Genomic DNA, 20,401 nt, shown 5'->3' on the forward strand with positions numbered 1-20,401 from the left:
TTGAGTCAGTCTTGTCAAATTAACAGGAATATTTCACGTGATTAATTGGAAATACAAATCTGTTCCACTGCAAATGGAAAACCTCTGTCTCCCTCTAGTGGTTTACTACTCCACATGACCTTGCCTTTACATACTGTATATGGATCTATGGAGAGATGTCATATGCTAGATAAACTGTATAAAGCCCTCTGGGACAAAGCTGTCACTCTGGCCTATATAAATGAAATGAGTTAACTTGACATAATGTCCCCATGATCATAATCTCATCGACTGGAGCACTGCCAAACAGCAATCATGGGATCATAGCTTGCTGGTCTTTTACACGATGCAGTTTCTTAATGGAAACATTTATTTATATTTATTTATGCAGATCAATATTTTGAATAGTCCTTGGTTTCTTTGGCTCTTAGAAAGGTAAACATCTTCACTGCAGGGAATGAAACGTCAATGTGTTAAGGAAAGTATGGAATTAAACCTAAAGTTCACAGAAGGTGAAATGTATATATATCTTAGTATCACACATCGAGATAAATAGTTACTTTTAATAGATCATTAAATTCTGAATTTCATAATATGGTATTAGAACTAAGTGCAGCATGTAGTTATAATAGCGCACAAAGTGAAGTATATGATCAATGATGACCACTAGGTGGAGTCATAAATTCAGCGATCTGGCAAACAAAATGACTTTCACTTTTCCTTTTACTTACTGAACTGTCTGGAAATGCTTTATTTTCGTAGCCATACATTTAAGTATTACCAGTATTGCCCTGTTAAGCTTAATAACCATCATACAGTTCAAAATTTAGTGCTATTGTCAGCAATACAGAGATAAATACAAATATAAAGATAGTAAACTATATTTAATTTGCTGCCGTTTGTCACAGTGCATGCAAGCTCCCTTTAAAGTTTTCAGGTACAGAATGAATACTTTACATAATCATTTACCATCAGAATTGTGAAAGAGGCACATTTCGTTTACAGAGGGTACAACTGTAAGTTACCTTTCGCCATTAACACCAGTGTGCACAGTGTTCTCACTCAGCTTACTCAAGCACTAGAATAGCCAGAAAACCCTATTATATAATTCTGCACGGTCAAAACATCGTAAATCAGTTTGCATTATCATTAATTGAGTAGAATGCGAGTAAGGATCGCCCTGCCCTTTCTTCAGTCCTGCTCAAACTAAAGCATGCATCTCAGCCAAGGCAATGATGCAACCAGACATGATGTTCCAGGAAGCCTAGATCTCAGTCAGGTATCAGAGATGTATAAGCCTGGATTGAAGTACAGTGTAATTGAAGTACAATACCGTAAAAAGGAACCACAAATCAGCCTGGCTGCTCATTGGCCCAATGTGTTTCTGGCTGCAATGTGGTTGGACCTGAAACATGTCCGTGTATTTTGCTTACATCTCCAGGTCAGTTCGAAATTCAGAGGTTAAAGTCAGGTTTCAGTAGGTCATTGTTCCATTTCCAGTTGAAGGTGGTGTGTTGGGGGCCTGGTGTCCTCAGTAAGAGTCCATCTTGATTCTTCTGTCCAAGCAGCAGGTGAACACCATCCCACAGATCTGGAAAAAGGAAGTGTTGCGTCAGTAGTGCTACTCAGTCACCATGGACAACTGCAGGAAGCTTTAATTGATAGAGGGGGGTTAAAGGGGATGGGGTTTTAGAGCATTGGAAAGTATGTAGCTGGTTACTATGGGGATGTCAGGAGTCAAGCAGCCATTATTGTGGCAGCACGTTTGCACAAGCGTGTGCAAGCAGATTCAAAATAAAGCACTTCGGGTGGGGTAAAAAAGCTGATTCATGTATAAATATTCATTTTTGTATTCTGTTTTCCAAAACTAAACTCCAAATAATCTGGTGACAAAAATCACAACTACTATACAGGATTACTACTGAAATTTGGGATTAGATTGAAAAGATCATTCCAAGCAATATAAAGTTGTATTGGCTGAAAAATTTATGTATCCAATAATGTGTCAGATTATTTAATATTGCAGTTTTGAAAAAGCTGAATTGCTGGACCGTGTATTCAAAAAAGTCTCCGACCATGTAACTACATGCTTCCGCTGGTGTTGATTAGAAAAAGGAAATTATAAAAAGGAAATTCTGAAAAATTAAAAGAAAAAAAGGTCAGACTTTTAACACTTGAATGGTATTTCAACACAAAGTTCTATCAAATGAAACTGTAGGGTAAGGCACTAGGGTAAGCCCATGGATGCATGCAGAACCTTAAAGAACCTGTGAGACAAGTTACGAAAGCACTACACTATCCACTGCTATACAAAAGGTCCAAAAATAAAGGAAGAACACTAGGAACAGATAATGACCTAAGCCACTGACCCTGCCAAGTTTGATGGATAAACAGTCGGGTGCCTAGATTCAACCTTTGTCTCTCTAAAAGCCCTCTGGGAAACCCTTATAAATCGAATCAGCATTATGTTTTGACTCATCACAATCTCTCTTCAGGTAGGTTTCTGATTTTTTTCCTTCCTTCTCCAGCAATGATGGATATGTAGAAGCCCGGAAAAAGACAGATATTTTGGCTCAGAGAATTATAACATGAGACGAAAAAGTGAAAAGAACAGCCTCTCAGCTTTTTGTTTTCTTGAGATCTACTTCACCTGAAACATACTTCTAGTCAACATTTGAATCGCTCTTCAAGAAACTTCAAGTTCATGATAACTTAGTCTATTTTAGATTGTGAGTAACTATAGCAGCAACACCAATGCTTTACCTACATGATAATGTACTTGGAGATATGTAAATACAAAAAATAAAATCATGTAAGTGTGGGGCATTATCTCTACTCTCAATTTCAGTAAATTATAAAAAAAAAACACCCACATAGGAAGGGTAGTTAGTTCTGCTGATATACAAATATCAGAATAAAACAGAACTGTTTTTAATTTAATTTAATTCCGTATCCGTCCCTACACCTAGTTACCACCTTACGACAAAAATATAGTAAGGCCCTGATGATATGGATTGAATTTTCAGTCAATCTTCCATTAAGAATATACAGCAAAACCTCAGTATATACTGTAAATATACACATCACCATATTTTTCCTTTTATTGTCAGCACAGGTTCTTTATGAAATGAGGAACTTTTGTATAACGATACGGAACATGACTCTTGCTAACCACATCATTGAGCAGATGCAGTTAAGTTTTGATTAATCAAGTGTACTTATCACCCATAACAGCCCATTTTTACAATAAGCAGAACAACAATCTTCAATATACAGCCATAGCCAGGCAGCTGCATGCTTCGCACTCAGCAAAGATTACGTAAGAAAATAGATATGTTCATTTAGTATACATGCAGCACACAGATTTCCCATTTAGCACACAGCAGACAGTCACACGAGGACAAACATGCAGACAGATATCAAATTTCCACATTGTCCTCCAACCTTGTCTCTCCAGTTGATTAAACCACAAAGATGCTCTAGAGCTAAATCACAATGTACCGAAGTCCTCTTCCTCTTCTTTATAGAGCAGATAGATAAAGCAGGCTGTCAAGGCTGCCCCAGCCAGCTACAGTGACACCACACACACACACACACACACACACACACACACACACACACACACACACACACACACACACACACACACACACACACACACACACACACAGACACACACAGACACAGACATATAGTACAATGCACCAAAGCCAAGTTAATGTGGTAAAAAAGACATAAATGTAAAAAGATGAAAACCCCAGCCCCTCTGATTTCACTTGAATTTTGACACACCCACATTATTGCAGTCAGTCTAACAGTTAGTAGAGACAGGAAAATACATCAACATTAAGACAGAGTGGTACAGTTGACAAAGACAAGACATACAGTAAGCCCACAGTACAAAAGGAAAACAAACATATGCTTGGACCGAAAAGTGTTAAAATCGTTCTTAATCACACGTAGGTAAAATTTTCACTAGGTATGATCTAAATAGTCAGTGCCACATTCACATGTTTAACATAATCCCTTCAGACAATTTGGGGATGAAAAAAAATTATTCACAGCAGATTCAGCTGATGGAAAGCTGTGTTCTTAAATTCCCTTGTCAACAGTCTTAAGCATCACAGAGATCACATGAGTGATGATATCTTTAGTTGCTGCAAGCCTTGATTATTACAACGGAGACCTTCTGGCCGTATGTCAGCAGGACATCAGGCCTTATTCTCAGTTCCCTTGTGCATGATTAAAATGGTATACAGCATGCAAAATGGCTGGCATAGAAGGGAATATCAGTCTTACAAATACCACTTGAAAGAATAAATGCAGGTTTGTTTTGTCTCAGGTTTCCCTCAAGTTAATTTACAAAGAGTGGGCACAGCCGTAAGAGGGCTGTAAGCCAGCACAAAATTTGAAAAAACCACCCCTGTATGCCTCCTTGGGCTCTGTAAGGCTTAAAAGCTTGAGTCCATCTCAGTCTGGAACAAATCAAATAACAGGAATGAACAAAATCAGATAATGATGACTAAGAGAGATGAAAAGAAGTGCCCATTTAGAAGTTGTTGACCTGCGATGGTACATTTTCAGTAATGGACAGATTGAAACCCATCTGTCTGGGTTTTGTAAGGTTTTATTCAACAAAGGGCAGAATTTCATTCACAAATGTAAAGGCAGTGTCTCATTTTTGATCAAATAAAAATTAGGCTTCCTACTTTCCCTTTTAGTACAGTTTACTCAGGATGAAGACAGAATTGTATTCTGCTTCTTCAACCAATGTCTAAACCACATATCATATTTTACTTACCTGCAGACAGGCTACTCCTATTCCCACAGCACCAATGACCAACAGGTGGTCCGCCAGAAACCGCTCCAGCTTAGTGATGCATCCACCCTGCAGAGTCAAAGGATCAAAGTTGCAAATCATACAATAGACAATACAAACAACGGAGCAGACACTAAACACACCCTTGAGCAATCAAAAAGACATCCACAGGGAACGTGTGGGTTTATTAAAGCAGCATATTTATCTAAAGACCACTTTTACCCATTTTTGTTACTTTAAGCAAAAGTGCATAAACAGCGTAGATAAAACAGATAAACAGTAATGTATAAAAATAAAAAAAAGGCAAAAACTACACATTTTTTCATCATTCATGGCATGTGTTTGTTTGATTCTGAGGTTATTTCTTCACGTTTACATCTTTGCAAATGATGGATAGAATATGATGCGTCATTTAGCAATTTATTTTCCAGAAGCATTTGGTCCACTGACCTCCACCTTGTAGATATTGGAGGGGTGATCTCTCTTGCCACAGTGAGGGGTGATGGTCTTACAGCAGCTATCAGGCACAAACCTGCCTTCTGCCTGCTTTGACGAAATGTATACACTCACCATCCAATCATGGGAGTTGTTGCTGCCACAGCACTTGAACTAGAGAGTCAAAAAGAAGAAAGCAAAATGTTTGGTTTCATTATGTCACACAGTAAGAAAAGCACATATCCCTCTTCTTTTCATAATAGGAGAGCCTGTTTTTAAGGTTTAACTCATTCATTTATTTGGCAACATCAAACCACTTCCTCAAATCAGTATTCTGTAAACTTGGACAATTCTTGCAACTAAAGAGAGTGATGTTGCCTCCCTTAAAAGGGGCTTGGACAAAATTACTAATTAGCTCTGACTATTTCATTTCTGGAACAATACTTTGTGCAAACCCCAATGGATAACGCAGAGCTATGAGCAATTCCTTTTACTGAATTTAAACATACTTTAAAAACTAACTCACATATGGTAGCTGCTAAAAGAGTAATGAGTGAAAATGAATTTATAACAAAGTGTGACTATACTTGACTATGCTAGATAAAGAAAGGTGCAGCATATAATTTTACATAAACTAAACTAAACCTCAGAGATTTTTGTAAATATAGCCTATACATCCTGTTGTAGTCTGTCCACTGCTAATGTGACGGTCTCCTTCCCTGGCTGGGCGTAGTTCTCTGTCATAGTCTGGTTGAGATGCTGCTTCAGCTCCTCACTCAGCTGGAAATGAGGAACAAAAGAGAGACAGCATAAGCAGACAGTGATGAACAGTGTCTGTTAGACAGAGGTGGGTGCGGGGGTTGTATTCATGGGAGAGAACAGAATTTATTTTGTAACTACAAGCTGCTTCATTTATTACACATGACAGGGACGCACATAACTGGTGCACAGGTGCACCTGCATGGTCAAAATAAAGGAAGCACAGCAGATAATACAAAAACAGGCGCTTTTGCTTACCATTTTTGGAACACAGTAGAAACATTAGGATTTTCTCAATACATTACTGGTAAGATATAAGATAGCCATTATGACAAATGTCTTATATATTAATCTGGTGTTAATCGTGTAACTTAGCCCTTTTTCGTGATTAGGTGGGTGTGTTTTTTTTCCCCCAGTTTAGCAAGGTTACCTTTACCTCCAACAAGTAGCTTACATTACAACTAGTTTACATTACACCTTGCTCACTTTTTATCTGGTTAAGGATTTTCATCCATTCATCTTAATGTCCAAAACGCAAGCCACATTGGGTAATTTCTTTGGTATTCCACAACCTTCAAAGAAATGCCAGGCTGAACCTGAACATCAAAAACATTCACAGAAAAGAGTGTGTTCAGTGCTTCTTAGCCAATGTTTGACACTGGAAACATCTTAAAGTTCATCTCCCTCAGGTTCCAGCGAGAGATTCTAACTATAATCTGCCTATCTAATGGACAGCTGACGCCTCTGCTTGACAGCGAAGCAAAGTACAGTAAAGAGACTGTTCCAAATGCTGATGCTGACAGGGAGAAGGTGAATGTACTGAGAGGTGTAATTCATGAGTTCGAAAGCAGATATGAATCCTTCAAGTCATGTGATCAACTTAATTTTTGATCCTTCAACTTGGCCTAAAGAAATGCAAGACCTCCGTAGTTCCAGTTTTGGCAACACAGCACCTAGAAAAATCCTTCTAAATATGTTTTCCAGCTTGTCTGTTAACAGAGACTTCACTGCAAGAAAATTGATGTATTAAAGCAAGCTGGAAAACATTTGACAGCTTGCTCTTTGTATGACTTGGTTAACATAGCAAAGACAAACAATCCAGATAGGTACTCCAACATTCAGAATGTCCTTTTTTAATCCCTTACACTGCCTTTGAGCAGTGCTGCATGGGAGAGGGGATTTTCACATCTCAATATATAAAAAGCAAGTACAGATTCTGACTGTCAGACTCTTGCCTTTCCTCTCTGGTGCACATCTACTTGTCTAAGATGACAACAGGGAGTTTTGACCAAAGGCAGCTGTTGACAGCTGTGACTTATGGATGCAAACAGCTTATCGCAGGCTCAACCAGGAAGAATGAAGTAGGCCTACATCATCATCTGCCATGTTTGATCTTCCTCCATAGGGAGGAAGATAGTGAGGAGAGCAGTCAGGAGGGTAGTGATGACAACAGCTTGTAGGATAACTGTGCTGAATAAATGGTGAGTATGAAGCAATACATTCAGGAGCTCCCTCGAGAACCAGGCCAAAAAAGTTATGTGCACTCCTGCACATCGAACAGATAAAGTACAAACAGAAGATAAATGCAACAATGTCAAGTAGCAAAGACTATAAGGAGTGAGAGTGTTGAAGTCATAAGCTTGACAAAAGTGAAAGAGTGAGAGGATAAGGGCAAAATAGACAGGTAGCAAGTACCATGCCTCTGTGAGCACTGTGATTGAAAAGCCAGATGAACAAACATTGCAAAAAATAGACTTTAAATATAGCCGTTGATGTGTGTATATATTGGTGTGTGCACACGCGCACACGCACATATCCAAAGTGGATGAGAGCCCTTATCTTTAAAAGTGGCTCTGCAGTGTGCTGAACCATTTTCCATTATAATAAATCTCTGAGTTTGCCCACAGGTTGAGTGGTGCACTTTCAGTCCTACCAGACTGAAAGGCACATGTTTGTAAGATAGCAAGATCCTAAGAACTGTGTGTTAGATAAACTCCAGAGACTGAACACTCAGAGCAGGTGGCAAACATTGAGCGCCCAGACACATAGAAGGACAGCAAAGAGCAAAGCTAAAAGATCTACTGTAGATTCTCCATGAGTCATCATCACCCATGTCCTATGAGACGGAACTGAGACCACTGGGAAATCTTTTCACATAGGTTAAAATGACGAGAGAGAGAAATAAAGCCAAATATTGCACCGAAATCTCAAAGGGGTCACATAAGCCAAGATAAGAAACAGGAGTGTCTATACATTCATATAAATAAGGCACATGGCATTATAGCTCTTCTAGTAATCTTATGAGATTTTCATGCACATGACTTAACAAATTATACACTTGATACATGTGGGCCCCAGCCGCCTTGGGCTTGGGACCCCTAAATAATAAAAACCTGTGCGATTACAATAGGGTTCCTAGCACCCTGCGGGCTTGGACCCCTAAAAATAAATTTTAAATCTAATATTTCTGAAAAAACATGATTGCAGCAAACATCAAAATGCCTTCTGACATAATTTCAATTCACTTCAGCTGTAGTTAAGCTCTTCAAAAACACAAAGAAAATAATCCAATTCCAAGTTTAAATTTATTGCCGAAGAAAATTGCATAAAATCTTTTAAATTACATTTTTACAACATATTTCTTTGAAAAACATTTATTTATAGACAGACACATACATAATACAGTCAAGTAACAAGAAAACAACCACTGCCCCACGATTGAAATCCAAACCAGGGTACAGTTACCATCTGTGTAAAACTTGCTATGAGTTACATGTGGTGGTGTTGATTAAATGTAGGTGTGTCACTGTCCGTCATAGTGACACCAGTAAGGCAACATGTTTTTGAATCACATAACCATGCAGGTACTTGTTATGGAGTATTTTTAGATTATTTTCTTGGGAATTTTTACTTAAGTAAAGGATCGGAGTACTTCTTCTAAAACTGTCTTTCAGGAGGGTGTGAGTTACGGGCAGCGGTGGAAAGAAAAGTTCATTTACTCAACCACTGTTCTGTAGCACAAATTGAGGTACTGGACCGAAGCATAACTGTATACTGGGTAGTAGACACTACAGGTAATAAAACATTGATTTTTCATACACTGGTAAATTTTGAGACTTTTGGCTATTTAGCATGTCTTATTTAAAACTATTGAAAAGAAAACATCCAAAATAAACATTTCAGTGAATATTTTACTACACTTTGTCTATTTGAGACTATAGATTTTAATTACATATCTTTAAAGGCTGAGTCTTTTGCGACTCACCGAATTTTGGGGTAAGTGATCTGACTATTATAAGGGGTCCTTAGACGCTATGTGTAACAATTTATTCAAACTGGACTTCAACCTAAAATTAGTTTAAAAAATATGTTTTGTATATTTTTCAACTTTGTGTAAAAGCCACCAAGTGGCCAATATGCACCAAATTTTGCGCAAAACCCCAGTGTGGCTCAGCAAATTACTGGCCCGAGTTTCGTGTTAATCACACAGAACTATGTAAAGATATCACATCACTTCCTTTGGGAAGGCGGCTGTGGCTCAGGAGGTAGAGCAGGTCATCTAATAACCAGAGGGTCGGTGGTCCAAGCCCAGGCTCCACCTGTCTGCATGTTGTATCATCGTGTGCTCCCCTGATGTATCATCGTGTGTGAGTGTGTGTGTGTGTGTGTGTGTGTGTGTGTGTGTGTGTGTGTGTAGAAAGCGCTGTATGTATAGAAAATAACGCTGTATGAATGTGTGTGTGAATGGGTGAATGTGGCAATAGTGTAAAGCACTTTGAGTGGTAAATGAGACTAGAAAAGTGCTATAAAAGTGCAGTCCATTGACTTTGTATTAGTACAAGTTTTTCCTTTATAACTTTTGCATTTTTCAGAGTATAAAAACTCTTAATAACTTGTGATCAAGAGACTACATAGATGATATGTATACATTTTTATGCAGATCTAACTTACAGCCTAAGAGTCGTTTGGAAAAACAACTAACATATTTCATAGTTTTGCAACAAAGGCGCCACCTGGTGGCTGATTGGTGCCAAACTCTTTACAGAGCCTCAGTGGACCATGGGAAACTACTGTTCCGAGTTTTGTCTTACTAGGAGTGATTGTTCCGAAGACATGCAGCATTTCCTATTTTGACTGCAATGTAAAGGAAGCTGTTCCTTTATAACTTGCGCATTTTTTTAGATCATGAAAATTCTTTTAATAACTTTTTTTTATGACGGTCCATAGATTCTGTGCACGAAGTTTTGTACAGATCGGACTCACAGCCTAGGAGTATGAAAACGTAGGTTTCGCACATTTCGCAATTTTCAAAAAAATAGGTGTGCACATAAGGTTTTTGAATGTGCGATAAGCCAGCTACAGTGTGACGCCCCCCCACCAATTAAATTAAAAAAATTATTAATTAATTAATTTTAAAAAAAAAATTAAAAAAAAAATCGAAGAGGTGGCTTGATCTCAAATGGAAAGGTAAGTTGGCAAAAGAAATGACCCGCCAATCAACAATCAGTGTTTTAATGAAAATAAGTCACTCGTGAAGTCTTTTTCTTATGAAAAGCGCTGGACAGGTCTCGCTGCTCCCCTCATGACCATGATCATGATCATCTGTACAAATTAAGCTAATCCACATATATTTTCAGTAAATCTCATACATTTTATTTGGTGAAATGAATAGACTTCGGACTATAAGCGCAATAAGCGTTGCCAGTTTTCTTTAACAAATATGGTAAGAATAATGGTTGACAACATCGTGAATAAAAACTTAAAATAACTTAAAATTTCCTTGGATACTTTAATTCCTATAGAGAAATGCTTTAGTTCCTTCAACAGGAGAGGCAGCAGCCCTGAACATGTGGGGAAATGCTCATAGCTCAAAATTTTCTTCTCTCAGAAAGTGCTACTATTCAATGTACACCCAGAGGACCAACACAAACTAGTAACACTCAAACCCAAAAAGCAATTAAACCCTGACTCAACAAAACACGCTCACTGCTACCTGTCTAAAATTTACTTTCTATCTGTTACCTAGTGTAAAAAAAATTTTAGTATGAGACACATAGCAGACTGATTTGATGGTGGTCATTTGGACAGAAAAATTAAAGTCTTTAACTCTTTCTTCTAATACAGCGTGAACGCAGCAAAAGGCTAGCAGCCAGCAAATGAACTACTGAACTTGCTTTGGCAACTTGGATCTTCGTTGTAAAGCACCACTCAACTATAAAACTATAAGTAAATAATAAGGTATGATCACTTACACTCTGGTAGTATACATAAGCCAGAACTCCAGCCACCAGTTCAATCAAGAAGATCAACAGCAGGCAGAAGAAATACTGTGGAAGAGAAAAGGGACAGAGAGAGAGAGAGAGCGAGAGAGCGAGAGAGAGAGAGAGATGGGAAGGGAGCAATTCAATAAATTAGAAACAAGACTTCAATTCATCCAAACATTTTAGACTTAAGCACAGTTGTCGCCCGGCTAACTCATTTGAGGAAGTTACTGTTACTCATGACAGCTCAATAAAATCTTCCATCAACTGTCATTGTGCTTCATCCGTCACTTCTAACACAGATGGCAATGCTGCACAAAAAGAGACAACCAGAAAGCAATTTGACAGATGGTAGAATCACGTTTCCCCTTGGGCATTTTTAAGGAGCTCTCCACGCTGCTTGAGACCAGCTCCATTACGTATCATAATTAACTTCAAATCACCATCTTAGAACTAAAGAACTAAAAACTAAATTAACGTGATTTAAATATTAACCATCACCCCCAGCAAAAAAATTGATTTGTATTCTTCATGAAAAAAAGGATTATAAAAAAAAAAAAAAAAAATCAGACATCAGATAAGTGTAATTAAAAACTAAAAAATGAATACCTCAGCAGCTAAAAACTGGTGGTCCTAATTGTAAGTTTCATCCTCAATGATAAACACCATTGTACGTACTGAAATGCAGAGCATAGTTATGTAAAGTGTGTATCGAACAGATCGCCTACACATTTAGAGTGTACTGACAGACTGTTGCAGAATGAGTGAGATCAAATCTTCAGCTTTCCTGGCACAAACTTTTCATTGTTCAGACAATTGTCAACATACTTGACACAAACACAGGCCATGCCAGATAATACAAACACACACATACAACTAATAAAAAGGCCCACCTGTCGCAGAGCGGGAAACAACAGTTTGAAAGCAGCACCAGCTCTGCTTCACTCAAGACTACTATGGAGAGACAGATGTTACTACCGACCCTATGCGACACGGGAAACAAAGTGATGGCGAACTTCTAGTCAAATGAACAGCTGAAGGGATGCAATGATCTCAGTGAATTAATATTTATGACCCTTAAGCAAATATTCTCTTCTGTTTTGCAGTTATCATGTCAGGCAGAAACATAGTCTGCTCTGTATCTCTTGGTTACAAGATTTCAAAAAACACTCCAGTGTCTGTTTCTACTGCCCACACAAATTGCTAACTTCAACCGTTCTTTGCATGCACATGCACACACACACACTGGCATCTCTCATTAATCTCCCAAAACTAATCTATAAATAGCACATCAATGCAGTTGGTATTCAACCAAAATACCAAAGACTCCAAATTCTCTACACATCCACCTCTTCCCTTCTGCAAGCCCCTCTCTCCTATTGCTCTATCAACAGTAGATAGATAGACCTATAAATAGTCCTGCGGCAGTGAACGTTCACCTCCCGCATGCTTCTCTTTCATTGGGCGGTAAGGGCCCTGTCAGAGCCATTTTTCAGCATCCAGTGATAGACCTTAGACTAAGGAGAGCACGGATGAATTCCATATGATATTATTGAATAGCTATGTAGTACATGTGGGCAAGCATATAGCTTCTCAGTGTAGACAATCTGGGACAACTAACCAGCAGCTTGGACCATCAGCACTGTTGCCCATATGATCATTCAAATTATATAACTTATGACATAGTATAGCTACACAGTATTTCCAACACGGGCAACGTAAGGAATCGCCAACCTTTCCATATCAGAATGTTTGACAGATGTTTTCCTACAATGTACTGCTGTCCTTTATGCCTTGACTTAAAAGCTCCTACCAGCAGAATGACTTTGGACACCCCTTCAGTCCATGACTGGTAATTTGTTGTCCTTATTCCATCCATAAATTAATTCTATCCTGATTTTGAGTATTCGGCGTGTTCACGCCCAAAAAAGTAACAAAATTCAGTATACTAAAACCTGCCAGAAGGCGTACTTAATCTGCTTGATTTTTGAGTGTGCTGTTGATGAACATTATTGTCCCACCATAGCGTGCTGAAAATTGAGAAGCTGTTTATCAGCGGAAAAGGTGAAAACAAATTTTGGATAATGGTAAGAAGCTCCAGGATCCTCTCAGAAAACAAAAAATAAAGTTTCAATTCTTTGCAAAACTCTTCCCGTTTTCCAAATTAAGGTAGCGTTCCAAATTTGCAATTTGACTGAGGTCCAATGGTGTGCATCTTGTATCATTTCTTGTTAGTACAAAATAGTAAAGTACATTAATTTCCTGTATGCTAACTGCAAGAAAAGCATACTACAAACAACTATAGATAGCATACACCATGTAGCATTAGTAGGTAGTATGGAATTGAGAAATAGAGTGAATAGTGAATGGAAATTTTTAGTCTTGCAAAGTGCAAAAGAGATACGGCAATGACACTTACAGAAAATGCAATAGTTTGTTGACATGTTTCACCTTCTCGGCCAGGGTATATATCAACAAACCACAGGCTCATTCATCATTAGAAGTAAACGAGAGAATATGTCATGTTATCAATTCCAAGTCATATCATCATTTTAAATAAGCACTCTTGTGTAACTGTTAAAATTCACATTCCTACATCAGATACATACAATACCATATACCCACATTTGTACAAATGAAAACCCCCTCTGAGGATCTCCTGTCTCACCGTGGACAGACAGCTTCTCTGTTCCCGGATGACAGCACAACAGCCCAAGAAGCCCGTAACCACCACCAGGCCACCAGCCAGGATGAGGATATATGCAGAGACAGCAAAAGTGCTGGAGGCCAGCAGACTCAAGTAGTCACTCTTCTCCACCAGTGTCCAGACTCCAACACCCAAAACAGCAGCTCCACCCACCTGGAAGAGAAGCAGAGATGGATGGAGGAGGTGGTTGGGTGAGAAAGATATGACAGTACAAAGTTAAAGAAAGATACTACAAAACTAATATGGATGTAGCAAAAGGTGTCAGAAGAAAACAAGATGAAAAGACATGATAAAGGCACAATAAAAGCATGGTGAAAAGTATGAGTCACAAAGAGGAAAGAGGAGATATAGATTACTTGGAAAGAGAAAGGAAATATTGTGAAAACACTGAGTGAGCCATGTCAATTCAGTCTTAAAGAAAGACAAATAAAAGACCAAAAAGTATACCACTTCGCAGGAAGTGATAAATAGGAAGTGAATTCAATGCTATTGGATGAGTCCCAGATATAAAAAAACAAACAACCCAAGAAGACAGTGAAAGGGAGTGAAGAGAGGCATACGAGAGGGTAGAAAGAAGAGAGAGAAAATAGAAAGACAAACACAGGGAAGTGGCCAGGCATTAAGAATAACAGCCATAGGAGCAGTGGGACTTAAGAGGTCAAGCCAAGGCATAATGACCACTTCCTTACAAACAACCCTTGATAGCAAACCCAGGGTGGCGTCTAGATCTGTTCCTCTCATCTCATCAGGTTCACAGGCAGACGGATAGGAAATGCGTCAGAGAGTCTCTCCCCTTCATCCGCCTTCCCCTTTCCATCAAAAGCAAAATCCCCTTATGCACCACAACACATGCTCAACCATGGAGGCGACACTGGAATACATATAGGGCCCGGTGAGAAATGACTCTTCCCAAACTATAGCACATTTAGCTATTTCTTTTTATGTTAAAACAAGGATGACAAGTACGCCTCATTGAATAATGATAAACTGATAATAAATTGTCTGGGGACCTTTGATGTGTGTCGTTATCCATCTCTCTCCACCCTAGTTTTTTTGTCATCTCTCTATTATAATCTCTCTAAAGAAAGGCATAAAGCGCCCTGCCTATTCAGGCACAGCAGGCTCCAAACTCAGTTTTTGGTGACATGTTACCTTACAGAGAAATGATGGATATATCAGAACAGGTAGTGTGTGATATATCCCTACTTAGGATAAGAATTTTACAAAGTTTTACAAAGTAGTAGTTATATTTAATAAGTAAAAACTTAAGCATTCACATTCAAGCAAGTTGATTAGTTAATAGTTTTGTATATTGCTCTTTATTAATTAAAAACACAGGGATGAAAAGAGACTATAACAAAATTATTAAACTCTGACCTTACCATAAGCATCGGTCAAAGCCTTTATGCCCTGACAAAATATGTACTGTCCCCAAGACTGTTGCATGTTGTGATGGTGCAGTGGTGGACCAAAAAAAAAAAAAAAAAAGAGAAAAGTCTAAAAAAGTGATAAGGAAAAATATAGATGAAAGCCTGTAGTCCAACGAGGGGAGGAACACAATATGTTTCCTCAAGAGAGGAATTTGAAGGTGGTGACAGAGCATTAATCCAAGCCTAAAATTATAAAGCTTGATCCTTTTTCTCTCTTTAACCTCTCCCTCACACAGATCATGCGGTATCATGAAGTGTGCTGCCAGAGAGCAGGTTTGATACACTGTTCCCAATCGTACACTGACAAGCCCTAAATAATCTATGACTCACTTTGGGCCAAGTCCATAGCTCAGCCTTTTCAGATTTAGAACTCTCTTTAATCCTCTCCCTTTTTTTTTTTTTTTTTTTTTTTTTTAAACATGGCTCCTTCCATCTAATGTCTCTCTGCTTGCAATTTTTAAAAGAACATTAAATCATTTTCACTGTGCATCTTTAAGTACCAAACTATGATTTTCCCATTCACTGACAAGCTTTAGTGAAAATTTGCTCTACCTACGCATACTGTACTCTCTATTTTAAAAACATGACTTATTAATACTTACAGTCACTGTGAGACCTGTCTGTGTTTTCACTGGCTACCAAAAGATGTTGAGGTTAAAGCTTATTTAATGCTGTTTAAGCAGCACATCAGGCAAGTAAATAAAAGTGAACAGATCAAAAAGTGAAATCAGTTTTTGCGAGTGCAGGTATCTTAAAAAATAGATGATGGCCTACTTACTGCCACTTACCCAAAAGAGAAAGTTGAAAACAAAGAGCAGGTACTTGAGACACACTGTCAGCCAGTCCTCCTGGTCATCTTTATAAACCGCTGACATCTTCCTTCCTCCAGTTCAGTTCTGAAAGTATACATTTTTTGATTTTTTTTTTTCTAAATACAAAAATAGGTATTTTGGTGAAAATATATATTTTCAGCAATTTATGAGGTTCAAAGTTTAATATTACAAAACTTTAATTTCGTTAACTATATATACTGCTCAGTAAAAACAAAGAAAAGATTGGTGCAAAATAATTGTCTCATATGTAACAGAATTTGACACCGCAAGACTGTAGATGAACGACGAGCATAACACTTTCCTGACTGACCTCAATTTTTCCCCCTAAATACCAAAACGTCATGACACTAGTGGCACAAAACAATAAATAAATTGCAAATGAACTGTGGATCCCAAACTAATTGATAAACTGTCTGGTTACAAAGTAATCTAACAATTTAAAAGAGTGTGAAAAACAAATAGCAAATTTGTACTGCTCATTTGACCACAAATGTAGAGTGTATAGTTGAATTATTTTCCTTCTCATAATCCTCATGTTTTTTCTCTACAACCCCAAATACCATAGTTTTTCATCGCAACAGTAAGTAATTTCTGAGCATCTACAGTTTGCATCCTTCACCAGGTCAAATAGTCTACAAAACAAAATGATTCAAGTGTTGTTCTCACATTTTCCTCACGTTTACTCCTCCTAACTGCACACAACTCCCATATGATCGCACAGTAGTGTCAAGTAGCATTCTCAAAAGGGCCTTCGGGTATGACTGAGAAAACCTGAATCATCAACAATTAAAAGTTTAAGACACATTTCTGTCACCACACTGCAAATTCAAACTTTCCGTTTAGATGATTTTCTAATTGAATCTCCTTCTGCTATACTTTTATTAGATTTTTATAGCACTGAACAGACCATAAACCTTTGAGTCAGTAATTGAGCGTACAGTTTCAGTTCTGTAAATAAAAGGCAATGGGGTGAGAGGCACTTAGAGCCATAACATTGATTTAAACAATATCCTTCAGTGGATAGCACCAAAAAGAAATAGTGCACGTATTGTGTTTGTTGGCCAGGGAGTCATACACATGTCTATAACAGTAGGAGTACATCGTATTTTTCTCTGAGGAAAAGTGTTTGAAAAATTCTGGATTACCTAACCATGCCTTAATTTAAACAAGCTAGTGTGTTTGTTAAAAGGACTGGGTAAAAAAAAAAAAAAAAAAAAAAAAAAGTTCTTCTCTTACCTCAAGTGGCTTCTTTGCATACACAGAATTTTGGTTTCATTTGCAGAGGTTTTTAAATACTGTATCTGTCTTTACCCAGGTACAACGGAAGTGAATGGAGGCTTATTTGCATCAGTAGTAAGATATTTAAAAAAAAAAAATAATAATAATAATAAATAAATAAATCAAAAGAGGTCATGTGGTTCCATGAACTATCCCCGTTCCTCTAGAAAATCCACAGATAAAAGACTGTTTCTTTGAGAAAAATTTGCTCCAATTTTACTGTACTTTTCGGTGCATTCTGTGGATTTCTTTTAAAGCAAATTTTTTCAACACTGTGAGCACCCCAAGAGAAACTGCATTCACTTCCATTGCGGGAGAAAGCAAAAACCTGAGACATGGATATATCTCCAGACCTCGGCAAATAGAACCAAGCTGTCTCAAAGACTAAACAGAACTAGAGGTAAGTGAGAGAAAATGTTTGTTTGTTTGTTGTAATTGAGGTAAACCACCCCTATAATGATATTGTAATGCCGACTCCGTGGTAAGATCTGAAACCTTGCAGATTGACAGCCCCTATTTCTGCAGAATTTTGACCGGAGAAGACATTTTGGAAGAACTAAAAGAAAAACTCAAAAATTGTACTGAGTGCCTCTACACTGAGACATTCTTGAGTTGACGCCATGACAGGCTAAAGTGAAGTTCCCGCCCTGGCCTTACCTGATTAAAAATCACCCGTGACCCACTCTGCTTTAAATATTAATGCGCCCAAAGCGGCTACTAGCTAAAGATTTATCTGTCACTAAAGGAAGCAGTACGTGAAATTTAACGAGCTCACGTACTGGCCTAGAAAACTCCTGCGGTTTTACAGTTTCCTGTTTAAATGTGGTGGTTTTAACACTCTGGTCAACCTGGTTAGTGATTTTAAACGACCTAGGCCGGCGTTTTTACTTTTCGTACCGAGGCCTGCCACTGTTGTTAAATGACCGTTGCTCGTCCAGATGCGTCTACTCGCTGGTAATTGCCTACTGACACGGCTTCTTCTAGGAATGACATGACCTGCCTCAGAAAAATTTGGACTTGGACCACTGCAGTCGTCCATCAGAATCACAAGCAACCCATACATCGAGGGGAATATACGTCCGTTGCGGTTTAAGACAAACTTTCTTGGCCCCTTTTTCATGACGGGGTGTAAGGTCGGGCATCCTGAAAAAAAACCACCCCTCCACCTGCGTCGTTGGTGCGCAGGACAAAGTTTAAACGAATTATCTCACCGTTATATCCACGAACTAACGTTTTCGTCTCATGGCCACGAACATACTCACCACACCGGCGTTCAGTGAGGATAAATCACCCGGTTTGGTCGCTATTCCCGTCAGCGTGCGGCGCGTACGGCACTGCAGCAGCCTTTGGTCCAGTCAAGCTTGTTGCTTTCAGGGTGTCCGGCGGCAGGTTTCTGCGGATGCTGCATTTGGATGCAGCTCGTATTTTCGGAGTTGATAGACATTGTTGCACTTTTACACTCAGAAATAATAGCCTTACAGAAAGGAATCAAGTCATTGATACCAAGCACAATTTTGTGCTTCAAATCTAACGATATATATTTTTCTTTAAATGTATTTGCCAGGGACTATGTACGAATTAATATCATATAAAAACATGAGATACTTTGCACCGGATTTAGCTACTACTCCCAGTCCCCAGGTAGGTAGATACAAACGCAAACAAAATACAGTTAATACAACTACAAGGTTTATTTTGTGTATAAATAAAAATATAAATGCAGATAATTTAATTTTTTTTGCTGAAAACATAACACATTTGTTTATTCCCTTTTTTGTTTTGAATCGTCGTTTCGTTGCTGACGGTCCGTGAAGGCAGCGCAGTGTGAACCTGAGGAAATAGTCACAATAGGGAGTGACGAGGGAAACGGAGCTGCTACCACCAGCAGCAGCACAGGCTGAATACCACCGTGTCATGACAGCACAGCCTTGGTTACAATGTAACCACGGACCCCCTGAAAAAATTTCACTCCGATGAGTACGTAAATAAACAGAGAGAAAAGAGAGAGAAAAAGATCACATACCTAGAATTTAGTGTGTAGGGTTTTTTTTTTGCAAGGCCAGTTTGTACATAAATGATTATCTGTTAATAAAAGTACAGGAGAGCCCTTACTTTTAGCCTGGATACATCTCATTATGAATTCCAGTCAAGCCGGTAAGACTAACAATTCATTTTCAAATTGCTCTTCATTATGTAAAGTAGACTACAAAATGAGTGAGCAGAGCGCTTATGTGACCCCAGAGGAAGAGATGGCAATTTGGTATTTCAGCAGTGAGCTAACGAACATTGATTTGATTGTCTAGACGTGTTTGCTGTTTTTATTCAGGGCTCATTTACTCACCATGATGGAAATGCTATTATACGCAAAACCCACAAACTGAAATTTATGCAAGAAATTTGTAAAAGATTAGTTTTTAAAAAAAACGGCGAGGAGAAACAAGAACACCAGACCATAATAAGTTATAATTGTATTTCTTCTGGTATCTGTGTTTAACCATGTCCATGGCATAAAAGCTCCCCGTCTCTGTGACGCTTCACCACCCTGCCCAACCAATGGGCCCAGTGATTTTTTTTTTTTAATGTGACATTTCTGTATCATGGCAAGACCTCTTCTTTGACCGATACAGACTCTTCGCCGTGTATTTGCCTCTTTTTTTCCACCTCAGTAATTCAATAAGCTTGCAAGCCATTAGGCGTAGACGATGGCTGCAGGGGGAGGAACTCTGCAGTGGTCACCTGCACTGACAACAATCAGTCTACCGAAACAACATTACCCAGCAGAGGATGTCATCCATCAGGTCAAGCTTCCCCAAAATAAACTTCATCCAACCAGAATGTGGGGGAAAAAAAAAAAAAAAAACTACAAGAAGTCGTCATTCTATGGTTAGGAATTTGGCCCA

General features: G+C 38.5%; 1 protein-coding gene across 4 annotated transcripts; it reads right to left on the bottom strand.

Annotated features, from left to right (window-relative positions):
- Window positions 1–316: 316 nt before the first annotated feature.
- On the bottom strand, window positions 317–18,916 carry tspan11 (tetraspanin 11). Of its 4 annotated transcripts, XM_040142344.1 has the most exons (9): window positions 18,764–18,916; window positions 16,890–16,994; window positions 16,179–16,286; window positions 13,922–14,113; window positions 11,245–11,319; window positions 5,909–6,013; window positions 5,249–5,407; window positions 4,781–4,867; window positions 3,418–3,547 (listed from the first exon to the last, which is right to left on the bottom strand). In XM_040142344.1, exons 3-9 carry the CDS (start codon window positions 16,263–16,265, stop codon window positions 3,470–3,472), a joined length of 783 nt encoding a protein of 260 aa, XP_039998278.1. In that variant the 5' UTR covers window positions 16,266–16,286; window positions 16,890–16,994; window positions 18,764–18,916; the 3' UTR covers window positions 3,418–3,469. The 4 variants fall into 4 exon arrangements, with proteins under 4 accessions (XP_039998296.1, XP_039998278.1, XP_039998287.1 ...); XM_040142362.1 differs by lacking the exons at window positions 3,418–3,547; window positions 16,890–16,994 and adding an exon at window positions 317–1,570; XM_040142353.1 differs by lacking the exons at window positions 16,890–16,994; window positions 18,764–18,916 and adding an exon at window positions 18,713–18,760.
- Between the last annotated feature and the right edge of the window lie 1,485 nt (window positions 18,917–20,401).

The sequence above is a fragment of the Xiphias gladius genome, chromosome 2 (genome assembly GCF_016859285.1).
Source record: "Xiphias gladius isolate SHS-SW01 ecotype Sanya breed wild chromosome 2, ASM1685928v1, whole genome shotgun sequence".
NCBI lineage: Eukaryota > Metazoa > Chordata > Actinopteri > Istiophoriformes > Xiphiidae > Xiphias > Xiphias gladius.